The sequence below is a fragment of the Melanostigma gelatinosum genome (assembly GCF_949748355.1).
Source record: "Melanostigma gelatinosum genome assembly, chromosome: 7".
NCBI lineage: Eukaryota > Metazoa > Chordata > Actinopteri > Perciformes > Zoarcidae > Melanostigma > Melanostigma gelatinosum.
In genome coordinates, this window is record NC_136640.1 from 23,077,847 (window position 1) to 23,095,601 (window position 17,755).

Sequence of the window (17,755 nt, forward strand, 5' to 3'; positions counted from 1 at the left end):
GGAACTTGAATTCAGAAGCTGTCGAGTTGTTTGTCTTTCGATTCAGATGTTGCTTCATCGGCATTTTGAATGAAATGATCAGAATAAAACGTGTGTAACGTGGCGAGCCTCGTAGCTTGCGTGCAATGCATCCCGGTACACGGAGACAGCAGCTTACTCAGCCGATGCAGCGGACTACATTTACATTCAGCGCTGATTGAACATCCACATAAAAGGTGACGAGTTCTCCCTTCAGTCAGTGCTGGTTGAAAAGGATGAGAGCATTGAGATGGTGTCCTTGATGTTATGGACAAATGAACAGAACCGTGATCGGTGAGAGTGAGGCGGCGGGAGAAGGAAACCAGTCGGCCTTTGGCATCGGGTGAGTTCTTCTGTTGCTCTCTGTGGCAAAGAAAGAGGGAGAGGGAGGGAGGGAGGGGGGAGAGAGAGAGAGAGATAAAGTACTGAGAACATAAAACATTAAAAACCAACAAGTCCAAACTACAGCCCTGATGGCAGCCTCTCCTCTCCTCCGTCACTATCTCTGCCGGACACATGTTGCCCCCCCCCTCCTCCTCCCCCCCCCTCCTTTCCCACAGTCTCAGAATCATCAGCAGCTCTTCTCCTCCTTATCTATTCCTCCATTTTTCATTTCTATCTCCTGCCCTCAAATCCCCGCTGGCCTGCACACCTCACTTCACTGAGTGATTGTGATGTAAATATGATGCAGGTGAAGTCTGCGGGAAATGACACGACAATGTTTCAGACTGTCGAAGAGTCCTTTGTTGAATTTAAATCCCAAATATGTCCAGCATGATGTATGCACACACAAGTAGAGTCATAAAACACTGTACCACATAGTACACTGTATGGTAAGGACTTTTCCCCCCATTTACATTAACTTTGAAACGTTATGAATAAGCTGTTATTGTTGGAATGCTGTTAAGCATTCCAACAATAACAACAACAATAACAATAGTGAGAATAGTGAGTTAGTGACCCCGCACACACACTCATAATAACACCCCGACTCCCAGCCAGACACACACACACTCCTCCAGCTGTCATGGCCGTCTGCGGCGGCCTGATTAGTGAGCTGGAGTCACGGCTGAGTTGTGACTGATGGCTCGCTGACAAGCAGGCCATTTAAACCGCTGCCCGCGTTTGTTTTCATTTCATGAAGGTACACACTCGGACAGCGCTGGGTGTAACTTGTCTGGCTGCCGGCCCCCGAAACGCTCCGCTCCCCTGGCATCAGCATGCGGGAGAGGAGGGGAAAAAAAGAGGCTTTTATCTCAGCCTGTGGACCGCTGATGGCCTGAGCTTAGTCACACTGTGAGAGGTGGTAGAAAGCAGCGAAGTACCTTCACTGAAGCATACTTAAAGGGTGACTTTGGTATTTTTCAACCCTTATTTTAACATGTTTTTTGTAACGGGGACGAGACTTTTTAAACATTGGTCTAGTATTGATGGAGAACGCTGCAGCCGACAACATTATGGAAAGAACCCTACAGAAAAAATCTATGATCTTTCTTTACTTTTCCATTGATCCAGTCTGTTTGTTTTTGTGTCTTACAGAAGTCTCGTTCTGAAATCTCGCGAGAGGTGAAAACAACGGGATGAAAACGTGAGTCAGAGTTGGAAAGAGGACCGGTATCGTCAGAGTTTGTTGTGTTGGAGCACAGAAAGCGTAGCTTAGTGTCATCTGAATGATTTTAAATGTCATGGAGCTGCAAATGAGCTATTAGTTACTTCATGAGTAACTTTGTTGTAGCGATTCGATAATCGCCACTGTACTGACAAACTGAACAAAACTCATCTGATAGAATGAGCTAAATATTGTGTTTTCACACAGCTTTCACAAAGTCTGTGATTAAAAACAACCAGAGGGTTAGAAGCACCTGGCCCACGTGGGCTTCACGTGCACACACCCCGTCCTACATTCAGCGGGACATCGGCGAATGAGAGTGGATGAAGAGCTTGTAAAATGCCACGTGCATGCTTTCGATGCTCGCAGCGCTACCGCGTTAAAATGTCAGAGGTCTGGTTTTAAACAGGCGGCAACCTCCGGTTCAGCCGAGTGAAGCCGATGCGGAAGTGTCTTAAAACTTGCAGTCACTCCACTGACCAGCAGGGGGCGACTCCTCTGGTTGCAAAAACAAGTCTGGTTGTATAGAAGTCTATGAGAAAATGACGACGTCTCTCTTTGTTCTGCCCCCACATTTCTGTGTTGTAGAATGTCATTGCCTTTTCATGCTCGCATTTGTCCTTCCTCTCTTGCTGTAGTTAGTACCTCGTTGTTTTGGTATTCTAATGAAAGGACACGCTGCACTAATGTTTCACCTCTTCTGTTTGGTAACCTTGAGAGACCTGTCTGAGTATTTCGTCATGAAGCATGAGAAGATATATTATATTCTATTGTATTTGCTCTGTTAATATAGTATTTGCGTTGTATTAAATGCTAATCGCGATTAGCATTTCTCCATTGACAGCAATGTTAATATTAGCTTAGAAGCTAGCTAGTCGAACATTCTTTCATGTTGGCTATATGCTGGATTGTTGTTATGTATTCATGTATGTGTATATGGACAGTTTGTAAGGCCATATTTCATATTGTGTTTCCACAGTTTTACAAAATGAAGAACTTCTAACTAAAGCCCTGAAACTCTTCAACGGATGCCTGGGTCTTTATTGAAAGGATTTACTGTTAGCTATCTGTTAAGCTTTCCTGCACAAAGCAAGAACAGAATAGTAAAAAGACTAAATACTCAGTCTGCCATCAAACGAAAAGTGATTCATTAACACTGCAGATCAGAAATACAGCTCAGCAAACAAGCTATTATGGAGGAACATAAAGAAGAAAATCCTCTGCTGGAAACATCAGACGGACAGTCTCAATACTCCTGCCATTCCAGATGCTCAATCCAATCTAGCCATGTCTCAACACACAGTTCTGCTGCCACCAAAGCAAGAGCTAAAGCAGAAGCTGCGAGGGTCAAGGCTTCATATGCTCAAAGAGAAGCAGACATGTTAATCAAACAGGCACGGATAGAGGCAGAAGAATTAAAGAGCAAAGCAGGACTGGAAGCGGAACAGCAGCAAAGGGCAGCTGAGTTACAGGCGAACCTCCAGGCAATGAAAATGCAGGGCGCTGCTGAAGCAGCCATCGCAGAAGCTGAAATCCTTGAAGCAGCTTTTGAGGAAAAAGGTGGAGGACCATCAATGCAAAATGTGACAAAATTAGCTCCATATCCATCACCTCAGCACACCAGCGAATATGTGCAACAACATTCTTGGGACCACGGTCAGCAACAGCACCAACTCACAATACGAGAACCCATCTCTTCATCAATGCGCCAGTCAAACATGGACAACGATGATGTAGATAATCCTGGTATTCACATTGGTAGTCTGGGAAAAGTTAACAACCACACATTCAGAGAATTATCAGCACAACACCAGAGCATGACTACAGCCAACCTTCAACAAAGTCACGTGAGCCCTTTCAAGTTCCTCCAAGAAGAACACCGCCCCCTCCAGACTCACTTTACACCGACTGAAGGTACAAACCACTTCATGCCCTCTAGGGCAGCGGTTCCCAAACTTTTTAGGCCACGCACCCCCTTCTACATCCCGACCGGGTTCACGCACCCCAACCCCCCCCCCCCCCCCCCACACACACACACCTTAAAAAAAAAAAAGCAACAGAGCCGCATAAAAATCGGACGAATGAGAGAACAGTTTCCTCGCGCGTGGCGTTTGTTTACAAGATAAAAAACACAAAAACTCTTCCTGCACCGTGCCTTCGAAAAGGTAACGGACGTAACGTTACGGAGGTAACGGACGATTGGCCAGATTGGCCACATCTGTAGGCTCGTCTACTTGCAGAGAGTAAAACTCACTCTTCTTCACGCGACCGACCAATGTAGCCAGGATGTCTTCGGACAAAGCATCGATGCGCCCGACAGTGTTGTTGGACACCGGGATCACGTCCAACTTTTTCGCTTCTCTCTCTCCAATCATACATTCCACCATCTCTCTAACATTTTTCCCTCTCCACCACCGCCTCTCCTCCCTATTACGCGGTCAGAATACTACCACAACACGCCGCCTGTCTCCGGCAGAAATGCGCTCATCCACGCACGGGAACAACACCGAGTTGTAATATATACCTCCATAACACCCCGCCACTCTCGGCTCATACCTCCCCAGCAACGAGGCACATCACCCGGTCACAATACCTCCAGAATGTCCCCGGGTGAAATCCGGGACTTGGTTTTATGGTTCCGAGTGGCGCGCGCTCACTCGTTGGCGCCGGGACGCGAGGTCTCCAGCCGTCCCCGCCGTGAGGCACCCGATCATCAGGTCTGTCAGCCCTCGGAACAGGCCGCGGGTCAATAACTCGTGGGTGGCGGGGTAGAGGCGAGGCAGATCACAGAAAAATAATAAAGACTCGAGTATGGCAAAGATATGTTGATGAGAAACGTATTTGTACGTCAAACACAAACGTAATCAGGGAGAAAATACGTTCGTGGTAAAACGTAATTGAGAATGCATTTTAGTTTTGGGGGAACGTAATTTTTAGGAGACAGGACTGCACCGCCATTACATTTTTCCTCTCGCGCACCCCCTAGAGGCAGCTCGCGCACCCCCAGGGGTGCGCGCACCCCACTTTGGGAATCCCTGCTCTAGGGCAACTCCACATGTTCAGTCAGACACAGCGGACTTAGCCAAATACCTAATTCGCAAAGAAATAGTGAGCTCAGGACTCCAACAGTTTGACCATAGACCAGAGAACTACTGGGCATGGAAATCCTTTTGTCAACTCCATCAGTGACCTGAACCTCAGCCCCAGGGAGGAGATAGACATACTGACGAAATGGCTTGGACCACAGTCTGCGGAGCAGGCCAAACGCATCCGTGCAGTCAACATCCATAATGCTAGCTCAGGGCTCCAAATGGTTTGGCAGAGATTGGAGGAATGCTACGGTTCAGCTGAAATGATAGAAAACGCTCTGTTAAAGAAGTTAGAGGAGTTTCCTAAGATCTCAAACAAGGATAATGAGAAACTGAGGGAGTTAGGGGACCTGTTGCTCGAACTGGAAGCAGCTAGAAAAGATGGGTTCTTACCTGGACTCTTTTACCTCAACACATCCCGTGGAGTCAACCCCATTGCACAGAAGCTCCCCTATAACCTTATGGAGAAATGGATCTCAGTTGGCTCTAAATACAAAAATGACTATCGGGTTCAATATCCTCCCTTTTGCATCTTTGTAAAGTTCATCTGCGACCAGGCCAAGACACGTAATGATCCCAGCTTTGCTGAACTGACCATGGGTGGGTCCATCAGGACAGATAACCCTCTGAAAAACATCAAAACATCTGTGTTCAGCAGGAAGACTGAGGTTTCCTTGGATGGTGAAGTCACGCAAAACAACATGGAGAGACAGTTTGAGGATCCAGACAGACTGTGTCCATTACATAATAAGCCACATCCACTAAGAAAATGTCGTGGGTTCCGCAGCAAGACTTTAGAGGACAGAAAAGCTTACCTGAAAGAGAAACGTATCTGTTTCAAGTGTTGCGCCTCAACAAGTCACTTCGCCAAGGACTGTGACGAATCTGTGCAGTGCAAAGAGTGCAATAGCAACAGACACCCTTCGGCGCTTCACCCTGGGCCAGCGGTATGGAAAACAGTGAACTCTGCTACTCAGGAAGATCAAGGCGGGGAGCAACAGGAATACAAAACTCCAGAGGTTATGTCAAAGTGCACAGAAGTCTGTGGAGACTCAGTTGGCTCGCGATCATGCTCCAAAATATGCTTGGTCAGGGTCTACCCTGCAGGTCAAAGAGAGAAAGCGGTGAAAGTATACGCTATCCTCGATGAACAGAGTAATAGGTCCTTGGCAAAGACCGAGCTACTCAACCTTTTTGGCATTGGAGCGGGAGCCGCTCCATACAACCTTAAAACATGCTCAGGGGTCGTGGAAACATCAGGACGGCGTGCCAGTAAACTCATAGTTGAGTCAATAGATGGCAACGTACAGATCCCTCTCCCCACACTCATAGAGTGTGACATGATGCCTGATGACCGTTCAGAGATCCCCTCACCAGAGATAGCACATCGTTATCCCCACCTCAAGCCAGTGGCGAATAAAATCCCAGTCATTGATCCTGAGGCAGCCATTCTCCTTCTCCTTGGCAGAGACATACTACGTGTACACAAGGTGCGTAAACAGTACAATGGACCCAACAATGCACCATATCCTCAACAACTTGACCTTGGCTGGGTTATTGTTGGAGAAATATGTCTCAGAGGAGCACACAAGACAAGCAGCATCAATGTCTACAGGACCAATATCCTACCTAATGGACGTACGTCTTTCCTTAGTCCATGTGCTAGTGTCATCCATGTCAAAGAGAAAGTTAACAAGAGGACGTCAAGTCAGAGTAGTCAAACCTTTGAAGACACAGAGCTCCTAGAGGACGATGATCTTGGAAGCAAAGTTTTTGACAGGACAAAAGATGATGAGAAAATGGCATTGTCTATTGAAGATGAAGCTTTCCTTGAAATCATGAACGCAAGACCCCTAGTTCCAGTGTCTTCCGATCCTGAGATGCCAGCAATTTTCACACCCGCAATGCTGCTCACTCAGATGACTGACGCAGTTTCTGCTCCGTCAGGGAAGATGGATCTCAAGGATCTCTATAACAAGCAGTGGAGGCAAGTCCAAAGCCTTGCTGAAACCTTCTGGAGACGCTGGAAGCAAGAATACTTGGTGAGCCTCCAGCCTCGCAAGAAGTGGCAATCCGAAAGACCAAACTTGCAAGTTGGAGATGTGGTACTCCTAAAAGACACTCAAGTCAAGAGAAACGAGTGGCCCACAGGACTTATTGTTGAGACCACTCCAAGCCGGGATGGCAGAGTTCGGAAAGTTAATGTCAGGATCATCAGAGACGGTACCCCTAAGGTGTATTCAAGACCTGTTACAGAGGTTGTACTGCTCCTCAGTGAGGGAATATAGTGGTATTATAAAATACCAGGCGGGGAGTGTTCTGCCCCCACATTTCTGTGTTGTAGAATGTCATTGCCTTTTCATGCTCGCATTTGTCCTTCCTCTCTTGCCGTAGTTAGTACCTCGTTGTTCTGGTATTCTAATGAAAGGACACGCTGCACTAATGTTTCACCTCTTCTGTTTGGTAACCTTGAGAGACCTGTCTGTGAGTATTTCGTCATGAAGCATGAGAAGATATATTATATTCTATTGTATTTGCTCTGTTAATATAGTATTTGCATTGTATTAAATGCTAATCGCGATTAGCATTTCTCCATTGACAGCAATGTTAATATTAGCTTAGAAGCTAGCTAGTCGAACATTCTTTCATGTTGGCTATATATATATATATATATATATATATATATATATATATATATATATATATATATATATATATATATATATATATATATAGATTGTTGTTATGTATTCATGTAACGTATGCGTATATGGACAGTTTGTAAGGCCATATTTCATATTGTGTTTCCACAGTTTTACAAAATTAAGAACTTCTAACTAAAGCCCTGAAACTCTTTATTGAAAGGATTTACTGTTAGCTATCTGTTAAGCTTTCCTGCACAAAGCAAGAACAGAATACTCTTGATTTATTCCCTCAGTAAACATTGTAAACATGAGTTTATATCTCAATCTCTAGTTTCAAGTCTTCTTCAACACAGCATGATGTTCATTTAGTAAATTATGGTCAATTTAGAGTCAGACAGACCATAAAGCAGAGTATGCTTTAGGGCGGGGCTACTGTGATTGACAGGTTGCTGCTGATACAGAGCCGTATACAGCATCTGTGTGTCACTCCTCACAGAGACGCTGGCCTATTTAAAAGAGCAGTTTATATGTTGGCTGTATCCAGTGCTTGTGTTGGTCACACTATAGAATGATTTACTGCTTGTTTATAGTGAATAATACAGAAGATGGTCTAAAAGTCTCAGTCAGATTGTTTTTCCCATTGCTCTGGTTCGAAGTAGGTGAATGCTGCCAAGAGCAGGTTGTGCTGTGAGCACCGTGCTGGTGGATGGGGACTTTGGCGTGCCAGCTGATGCACCTGCTCTGAATCAGGTTAATGGGTTGATTGGCTCGGAAACAGGCGGTACGTGCACAGTGTGCACAATGCTTTCTTTTAGACTCCACCGTTGGGATCAACACAGTTTTTTTGACGCTGAAAATTGAAGGCGGCCAACCTGCCAGCTTTCATCGTATTGTGTCTCGGCTTACATTGCATCTTGTTTTTTTGCCAGAGCTGTTAGTGGCGGTCCCTGATCGGGCGGCTTTCTGCACTTGATTTCAATGAGAGGGAATCGTTTTCAGAGCTGCTTTACATGACTTTAGTAGTTTGCATGATCTCAACCCAAAACAGCAGGAGACAAATTAGTGCTGTACTTGAGATTTCTGGGTAAGTCGTTTCATTCATCTAAACTGTTCTGTTTCACTAAGTTTAACAGTTCATGGGTTTGTGTTCAAAAAACACAGCAAACTTCCAAAAACGCCCGGTCCGTTAGTTTTTACAAATTTGTCTGATCAGGCCCTTAAACGATGAGATATTTGAAACCACTATGAGATAACGCTACAGTGGTTTGGGACACCCGGCTCTATGAGATAACGCTACAGTGGTTTGGGACACCCGGCTCTATGAGATAACTCTGCAGTGGTTTGGGACACCCGGCTCTATGAGATAACTCTACAGTGGTTTGGGACACCTGGCTCTATGAGATAACGCTACAGTGGTTTGGGACACCCGGCTCTGACCCACCTTTCGAGGCCTAGGCAGACCCTCAGCTCCTCCAGCATCAGGCTTCGGTCTCCGTCCCCGTCGCAGTGCTAGGCGAAGTTCTTGGCGCACCGTCGCGGCTTCAGCCTCCGTCGCAGGAACTGCCGGAGGGGTCGGGCCTCGCGTTCACTCAGCGACCCGCTGGAGTACGCGTCCAGCCGGCCGAAGTGCCACCGCAGCGCCACCTCTGGCCCGGAGGACTCCGCGGCGGGAGAAGCGGCGTCCGGAGCGGCGGAGGACGGAGCGGGAGAGCTGGAGGGAGGCGTGTTCGAGGGCCTGGTGGAAAGAGACGGGACAAAAACCTAAAGAGGTGAGAGGTTTAAAGGAGTAATCCACTGAGAATCTGTCGTTTTACTCCGTCTGTACATGAAGCTGCAGCTGCAGACGGCTTTGATTCACAGCTGTTACAATGGCGACTGAACATGCATGTCAACAGCCGTGACAGTTGCAGGAGAGCTTTATATGCAGGAAGTGGTTGGTCTAACATCCAAAAACCCAACGTATGGCAATCATATCCCTTCTGTGGAGCTCACCAGGGTCAGATATGTATTTAGTCATACATCAGTGGAAATCACTGACCATACATGGATGAGAAGTATATCATGTGGCAGGAATGATTGGAAACATTCCTATAGATATTGTTTTGATCCTTTTTGCCCGACCATGTAAAGGGGGATGCTTTAGGATCCCTTTGAACACATGAATCCAATCTACATCCATCACAAACTAACTCTTTCAGCCACTAAAGCCTGGAGAGGTGAATGTACAACGCCAGTAAAACACATTGTGATGATTTAATGATGAGCCAGGGTTAGGGGGTAATGTGTGAGAAAGTTGTAAAGTCCAGAGGAAAATCTTTTTATGAAGTCATATTTCTGAGAACGAAAACCCACGGTGATAAAACACACAGGAAAGGAACCACATCGTTTCACTTTGCAAGGTTGGATCAACCACACCACAGATGCCACCGTTATATGCTGCTGTGTAACGTGAGCGTGACACAAAATTAGATTTCAAGTTTAAGTGAGATTATATTTGCGGCCACAGCAGGCGTCAACAGGTCCAAATGATTGTCAACCAATCACGTTCTATTCATCCTGAACTCGATAAATATCCAATTTCACGAGGATGTGGCAGCCCGCTGAAACACAAACTCACCGGGCGTCTCCCGGGCTGCTGATCGGTTACACAGCGAGCTGAACAACACAGCTCCACTTTCCTGCATCACACCAAAACACAAGCAAACCTGGAAATTCATTCGACAAACACAAAGTTATCAGGAGGGAAAGTAACGGTGGAAATGGAACCTGGGCATCGTGTAAGTGTGAGAGTGTGTTTGCAGAGGTGCTATCTGGCATAACGAGGCTTTTGTTACACCATAAAACGGTAACAATGGGAAAGCAGGAGAGCGAGGCAGAGAAGGAGGTGCAGGATGACACGCAGATTGGTGAAAATGAGAAGAAGAGGATGTTATGAAGACGACAAAGTGAGAGGGAGAGATGAACAGAAGTAAGTAATGAACGTTGATTGGCCAAGAGAGGCGCGGAACAGGGAAACGGATGAGTCGGTCCGTGCTGTTCTTCCATCAGTTAACCAGCGATTTGATCGAGTCGGTTGTTCACTGAACTGTGAAATTGGTTTTCATTTGGCACTCTGAGCAGCGTCTCGGCACTGACCTGAGGAAAGCTTCCCCCCGAGGTCCACGGTGGAAAATGAGTATAATGTTTGCCACCAGTGGTGCCTACGGTAATAATGTTGACGAGCCTCATCTGGGCTGTTTGTGTTTGTAATCAACAAGGTGACAATTATAGAGGAGAGGAGGACGAGTTCTAACGATTCAAAACAGGGACTTTGGAAATGTTTCACGAGGTAGAAGATGCATTTAACGCGCTTCCAAGGCCATATGAACACTCTGCAGTTTAAAGAGAAATATTAAACGTCCGTCCGTCCGTCCGCCCATCCGTCTGTCTCTGCCTGCCTGTCTGGGCCGGGCCCTCACCATTATGGGGACATAAGTACATAAGCCTGTACGTAGAGCTAGAAGCCTGAATACAATAGAGTTGCTTGCAAAGTAAAAGCTTGAACTCTTGTCCTCTGACAGACTGATTGATATATTGGTCACACTCTGCATGGTTCTATGTTCTGTGCTTCTGCTCTGTATGTGTTTAGTGCATAATAATTAGCAGCATAATCTTGTCTTTAGTCCATGTGTCTGTCAACACAATTATCCCTCATTTGTTTGCTTTGGACATGTCGGGTTTAGGACCAACATGTCCTCTGCAGAGGAGGCAGCGCCTGAAGACCTGGGGGGGGGGGGCTCACTCCTTCGCGTCGAAAGGAGTCAGCTGAGGTTTTACGGCCACGTCCAACTGGGAAGAGACCCCGGGGAAGACCCAGAACACGCTGGAGGGATTACATCTCCCAGCTGGCCTGGGAACGCCTCGGGATCCCCCAGAATGAGCTGGAACAGGTTGCCGGTGAGAGGGAGGTCTGGGTCGGCCTGCTGCCACTGCGACCCGACCCCGGATAAGCGGAGGAAAATGGATGGATGGATGGATGGATGTTTGCATGTGTTGGATGTCTTAATAGTACTTGACAATGTAGTGTGAGGGTGTCCTGAATTGATGTGTCTACTCATATTAATATTCTCTCTTCTTTTATTATTGTTTCTGTACACTTAGAAAGGATAAATGATGCATGACTTTGTCATTTGTATCTTATATTCTGTTTAATTAAGGGTGACGTGGTAACATCTGTCCAGGGAATAGAGATGCACAATAGCCTCTTGGCTAACTCTGGCACATTTGATGTTTTATTAATGTGCACTGTCCCTACCAAATAAACCAATCAGTACATAAAATGGGACAAAGCCAAAAACCGGCCGGATCCTGAAAACCTCACCTGAGTGTGACCCTGGGTTCCGCTTGAACTCAGGAGAGTTCCTGTGTAACACGCCAACAATCTCACCATGGATATAAAACAGAGTGCAACCATCTGATCCCCGCCTCCTTACTGGGACATCAGCTGCTAAAAGAGGTAAACAGCCCACACACAGTCACCACACCTGCTGTGATGAGCGGTAGAATAAGACTTACCGGTCGAGGCTCACACTTCCAGCATGCTCTGCTTCCAGCTGCAGAGCTCGAACCAGACTCTGCATGAAGGGCTTCCTACGAGCTCCGGGACAGCCTGAGGGGGAAGAGAGCAGGGAGGAGCGTTACCAAGGATGCTGGAGACCGTCCTCACGCGGCGACGGTCGGCCCCGTCCTCACGCGGCGACGGTCGGCCCCGTCCTCACGCGGCGACGGTCGGCCCCGTCCTCACGCGGCGACGGTCGGCCCCGTCCTCACGCGGCGACGGTCGGCCCCGTCCTCACGCGGCGACGGTCGGCCCCGTCCTCACGCGGCGACGGTCGGCCTCGTCCTCACGCGGCGACGGTCGGCCCCGTCCTCACGCGACGACGGTCGGCCCCGTCCTCACGCGACGACGGTCGGCCTCGTCCTCACGCGGCGACGGTCGGCCCCGTCCTCACGCGACGACGGTCGGCCCCGTCCTCACGCGACGACGGTCGGCCCCGTCCTCACGCGACGACGGTCGGCCCCGTCCTCACGCGGCGACGGTCGGCCCCGTCCTCACGCGGCGACGGTCGGCCCCGTCCTCACGCGACGACGGTCGGCCCCGTCCTCACGCGGCGACGGTCGGCCCCGTCCTCACGCGGCGACGGTCGGCCCCGTCCTCACGCGGCGACGGTCGGCCCCGTCCTCACGCGACGACGGTCGACCCTGTCCTATCCTCCCGCTTGCTGTTTCCATCACCTCCCTCAGGAGAGGCGACAAACTAAATGTTTCAAGAATTAGAAATGAAATAAACTGGATTTTCTCGAGAAAATATCTGAAACATTTAACAGAATTATTATAATTTTTTCTAAATATATATATTTTTTTTTTTTGGATGGAACAGAGACTCATATTTACCAGGCAGAGGGTTTTTCCAGGGCCTCCTGTCTGTTGGTGCCTCCTCTGCCCCAGTGCACTCTGGGATGCGATTCCTGCATAGAAACAGAGGATTTTAACAGTCAGTTAACCAACATCACAGTGGAAGTATGTATGATGACTGGAAAAAGCCAAGGAATTGTCAGCTGACTGCAGGAGAAAGACGATTCAATGACCACCCATTTATAGCTAAATATTCCAAACCTCTGAACAGCAACAGAAACAGAAAGTTAAACGTCTTTAAAACAGGGCTCTTCTGTTCATGTGATGCTACATTAGTGGTGGAATTATTCTGTTAAGGTACAGAAATGGATGACTTAACTGGTCAAAAGGTCCTTCCCTGGTCAAAATTAAATGCTTTGTCATTAATTCCAGCCAGAGATGGCGCATACACGGTTTGTCTGGAGAAACATTATCAGGTTCTCGGGGGAGTTCTCCTCACACCAGTGAACCAAAGAAAACCATCCTATTAAAAACGTTGAGCATCAACAACGCTGATAAAACCCCCGGAGAACAAAATCGTCCGACCGCAATGGATTCTGATTTGTTCTGTGTGTTTCCTTTAAGGGAGACTTACCGAGGGAACAGAGGCAGTAATTGGTGTAAAATTGGATGATTAAGAGGCGACGCTTCTGTGCATCAGTGCATAATTACATTTGTGCATATAGAAAGTCCTCATATCCAGGGAGGAGAGGAGAGGAGAGGGGGAGAGGGGGGAGGAGAGGATAGAGGGGGGAGGAGAGGGGAGGGAGAACAGAAGGAAAGACAAAGAAAAGATCAATCTAAATGACTTATTGAGGACTATTGAACGAACAGACCGATTGATTACCTCGCAGATGTGCCCGGCAGCGGCCTGCCGCTGTCCACCCGGACACACCAACAGTAACCCGTGGCAGCGTGACACTGCACGGGGCTGTAGCGGCCGTCCGCAGTGCATTCTGGGACGAAGCGCTCCTCCTGCCAGAGAGAGCGCAGCGACGCCCGCTCGCGCGTCTGAGGAATGTCTGTGCAAACACATGAACACTACAGTATATTTGTGAGGACATTTAAAGGCAACACACCCTATATCGATTTCTGTTGGAACAATGCTTCTTGGCAATACATCTCATACCGTTGGAAAGCCTGTTCACTTCCCTTTTGAAAGGTGCCACATTTGTAAGAAACATGCATTTGTGGGATGAGCAGCAGAGCTGAGTATGTGGGTTGCGCCCATGAAAAATGTACCAAATCTTCTCTGCCAAACAGCTTATTCTGCCGTTGACTCTTGTTTGGTGTTGTTTAGTGTTTGGTGGATTGAAGTCTGAAGAAACAAGACATAATGGCAATTTAACAATGTATCCATTTAACCAACAGGAGCCTCAGCAGTGAAGTACAGGATATTAGAAGTGTACCTAATAAAGTGGACACTGCGTGTTTAAGCGTATAGTTCTCTTATAAGTCCTGGAAAACAAAGAGTGATAACCTGGTGGCATTTTTGAGCAACAGCTCATTTTCTAGTCACCATAATACATCTGCAGACTTTCAGAAGTGAACCGGCTCGCTGGCTCTTACCAGAGGGTCGTCTCACTGAGCGGTTCCCTTTAGGCAAGGCAAGGCAAGTTTATGTGTACAGCACATTTCAACAACAAGGTAATTCAAAGTGCTTCACATAAAACCATTAAAAGCATCAAAACATCAAAAGAAAAGAAGATTTAAAAACAATTAAGAACATTCATTGCATTAAAACATTTTTTTTTTTAAACAGTGTAAGAAATAAAATGCAGTAGTAAAATACAGAAATGCAGGAAATTGATTAATATATGAATTGAATGTGGTTCAATTAAAGGCAGCAGCAAACAGAAAAGTCTTCAATCTTGATTTAAATGAGCTGAGGGTCTCAGCAGACCTGCAGCTTTCTGGGACTTTGTTCCAGATATGTGGAGCAGAAAAACTGAACGCTGCTTCTCCATGTTTAGTTCTGACTCTGGGAACAGAAAGTAGACCGGTCCCAGACGACCCGAGGGGTCCATGCCCAACTCTTTAGGGTCAGAGTTCATCAGGAATGTCACCCAGAGCGGCGGAGCGGTCAGCTCTGTCAAAGAACGTTGAAAGGTGTTTGTGGAGATGTTGCAAAGAGGAGAGCGAAGCAAAAGATCTGCCAGTTAACTGCACAACGCTTCACTGAAACATGGAGTACATGATCAACTGTATTCAGTGAGTGTCGCTTGGATGAAATCTGTAATTTGGTAAGTGGACAAAAAGAATCGTGTCCTTATTGGAGAAGGTTGGGTTTGTCACCTGTAGGCTTCCTGGGCTCCAATGTAGGTCCTGGTTCACCAACTTCATCTGGAACGTAAGAGAAGAGTGAAAGTAACACGAAGCAGAAAAGGAGAAAAGGGAATCGTCTCGGAGGAAGAAGGCATGTGAAGGACCAGAGAGCGGAGGGAGTCTCTGCGCGTGGAGCGACCTGTGAATGCTCCACTTCCTGCAGGTGCGTCTGGCAAGAGAAAACAAGCAGTGCCATGCCAGGAGACGGGAAAAAAGAGAAACATACAGAACAAGTATGCATTCAAGTCCACATCTAGAATGGGAGGAATGAACATGTACTGTATGCAGAGAGGGAGCAATGCTGCCTTTTGGAGTTAAACGTCTTTCTCACCTTTAATTGGAGCTGAATCTGCATCGCTGGTCTGAGCCAATTTGGCGATGTGATCTGTTCGGGAGGATTTATTGAGACAGAAATACACAAGCTTTAATGACGGACACGTGGATGTCTAAGCTAGTTTTGTTGCTTTTAACGTGAATAAAGTACATCTGACCGGTACAGTCGGGCATCAGATGGAGGACAGAGGTCCCGCTGACAGGTTTGCCGTCGGGCATGGAGCACCAGCAGTATCCGGTCTGGTTGTGGCACTGCACTGGCAGGAAGTAAGCGTCCGGACCGCACTCTGGCACAAAGACGGCAGCTGCCGGGCTAACATGGCCGCCGCTGTGGTGAGCGCCGGCCTCCAGGGCCTGAGACCGGGCCAGCTGGCATTTGGACTGACTCGGGTCTGAGAAGAAAGGGACATCGAGTCATTAGTGGCCAGATGTTCCCAGTGGTGGAGAGTGACTCTGTACATTTACTCAAGTACTTAGAGGGGAACTCAGGTATTCTTCAAAACCATGTTTTGCATTGACAATGACAATGCATTTTAAAATTGGTCCACTTTGGTCTTTACTTGAGTATTTCCATTGAATTCTACTTTATACTTCTACTACATTACATCTCAGACAAATGTTACTGTACTTTTTACTCCACTACATTCATTTGACCATTTGAGTGACTTTGCAGATTCAGATTAATAACACAACATATTCACACGCTACCCAGTAGCTCCACCTTTACCAGCTGCAACAATAACGTGATGAACACATGAATGCATCAATAATTATAATCCAATATTATACTATATATTATCCTAGGCCACTTTGTACAATGAAAACTTTAACTTTGTGTACTTTAAGTATACTTTAAAGCCACTACTCCTGTACTTGTATTTGAATACACTGTAGTATTGTTGCTGAAGTAACGGAGGTGAGTACTTTCTGCATCTGCTCCCATCGACGGGGAGTGTGGAGGTACGAATGCTGTTCCCTGTAAACACAGACATGCATACACAGTCCCAGAACTCTCCACGATGCTGCCGCACACGGCTCTGTGGCGCCCCCTCTGGCAGTCCAGGACACAACCACGGGGCCACATGTCGGCGATCAGGAAAGGCTACAAACGCACAGACTGATGTTTAGGAATAACCATTAAAACCAGCCAATGGAACTGTATAACACATACAGTGATAGATACTATGAGCAACTTTCATTTCGTGTCGATTTTGGCGTTCCCTATGGACAAAAGCAGTCGTGTTTTATTCAATGTTTATACAATTGTCCTAAACATACATGACATTTGACCTCTGCATTTAACCCATCCTAAGCCCAGGGAGCAACCTGGGGTTCAGTGTCTCACTCAGGGACACTTCAACAGAGAACGGGTATCAAACTACCGTCCTTGTAGTTACAGGACAACCGGCTCCACCCACAGCCGCCCCCCAGGAGAAGAAGAGAAGAGACACACACCACTGAAACAATGGTGTCCAAATCTCTCTCAAGGTGCTGTCTCTCAAGACACTCCTCCGGCACCGACATCAGCTGGAGTGAAGCACCCGATGGGGGAAGATGCGGCTTATTCATGCTGTGTCTCGCTCACCCCTAGACAAAAGAAGAGGAGAAGAGAAAAGAGGACAGAAAACAAGGAGACGGGAGGAGACGAAAGGAGATGTGAAAAGAAGAGAAGAGGAAGACAGAGAGAGGGAGAGAGAGACAGAGAGTGACAGAGAGGGAGAGAGAGAGAGAGAGGGAGAGACAGAGCGAGAGAGAGAGGGAGAGAGACAGAGAGCGACAGAGAGAGGGAGACAGAGAGAAAGTAAGCGAACAGCAGAGAAAGCCAGAACAAGCCACCACTGTCTCCTCGTGCCTCTCACTTGCTTCTTGCTTTAGGAAAACATAAAAACTCATCTCCAGAGCTTTGAAACGCGATGTTTGTCCTGGAAAAGACTTGCTGACGCTGCTGAAAGGCCTGTTGACACCCAGCAGCGGGGATTTCAGCGTCTGAACTACTGCCTGTGAAGGGCTGAATCGCTCACTTGTGAACGTAGCAGTCTCTGCCATCAGTCTGTACAGCTAAGCAGTTATAGCGGCCATTAACATGCTGCTATATATACACATATACACACACATATACATATATATACACACACACATATATCCATATATCTATATATACATACACACACACACACACATACACATACATACACATATATACATTAATATAAATCAGTTGTATTAAATATGTAAACTATGATAATGTCACATCAAACTGTCAAGGCTGCATCATCATAAGACTATCTTCACAATAATTGTCT

General features: G+C 47.0%; 1 protein-coding gene across 1 annotated transcript; it reads right to left on the bottom strand.

The window, feature by feature from the left end:
- Nucleotides 1-242: 242 nt before the first annotated feature.
- Nucleotides 243-16,536, bottom strand: LOC306780099 (SPARC-related modular calcium-binding protein 1-like; the record flags this gene model as incomplete). Its single annotated transcript, XM_079272308.1, has 10 exons — nucleotides 243-381; nucleotides 8,803-9,096; nucleotides 11,916-12,009; nucleotides 12,795-12,868; nucleotides 13,642-13,816; nucleotides 14,809-14,883; nucleotides 15,090-15,137; nucleotides 15,451-15,504; nucleotides 15,611-15,844; nucleotides 16,377-16,536. 9 exons carry the CDS (start codon nucleotides 16,534-16,536, stop codon nucleotides 8,871-8,873), a joined length of 1,140 nt encoding a protein of 379 aa, XP_079128434.1. The 3' UTR covers nucleotides 243-381; nucleotides 8,803-8,870.
- Nucleotides 16,537-17,755: the final 1,219 nt, after the last annotated feature.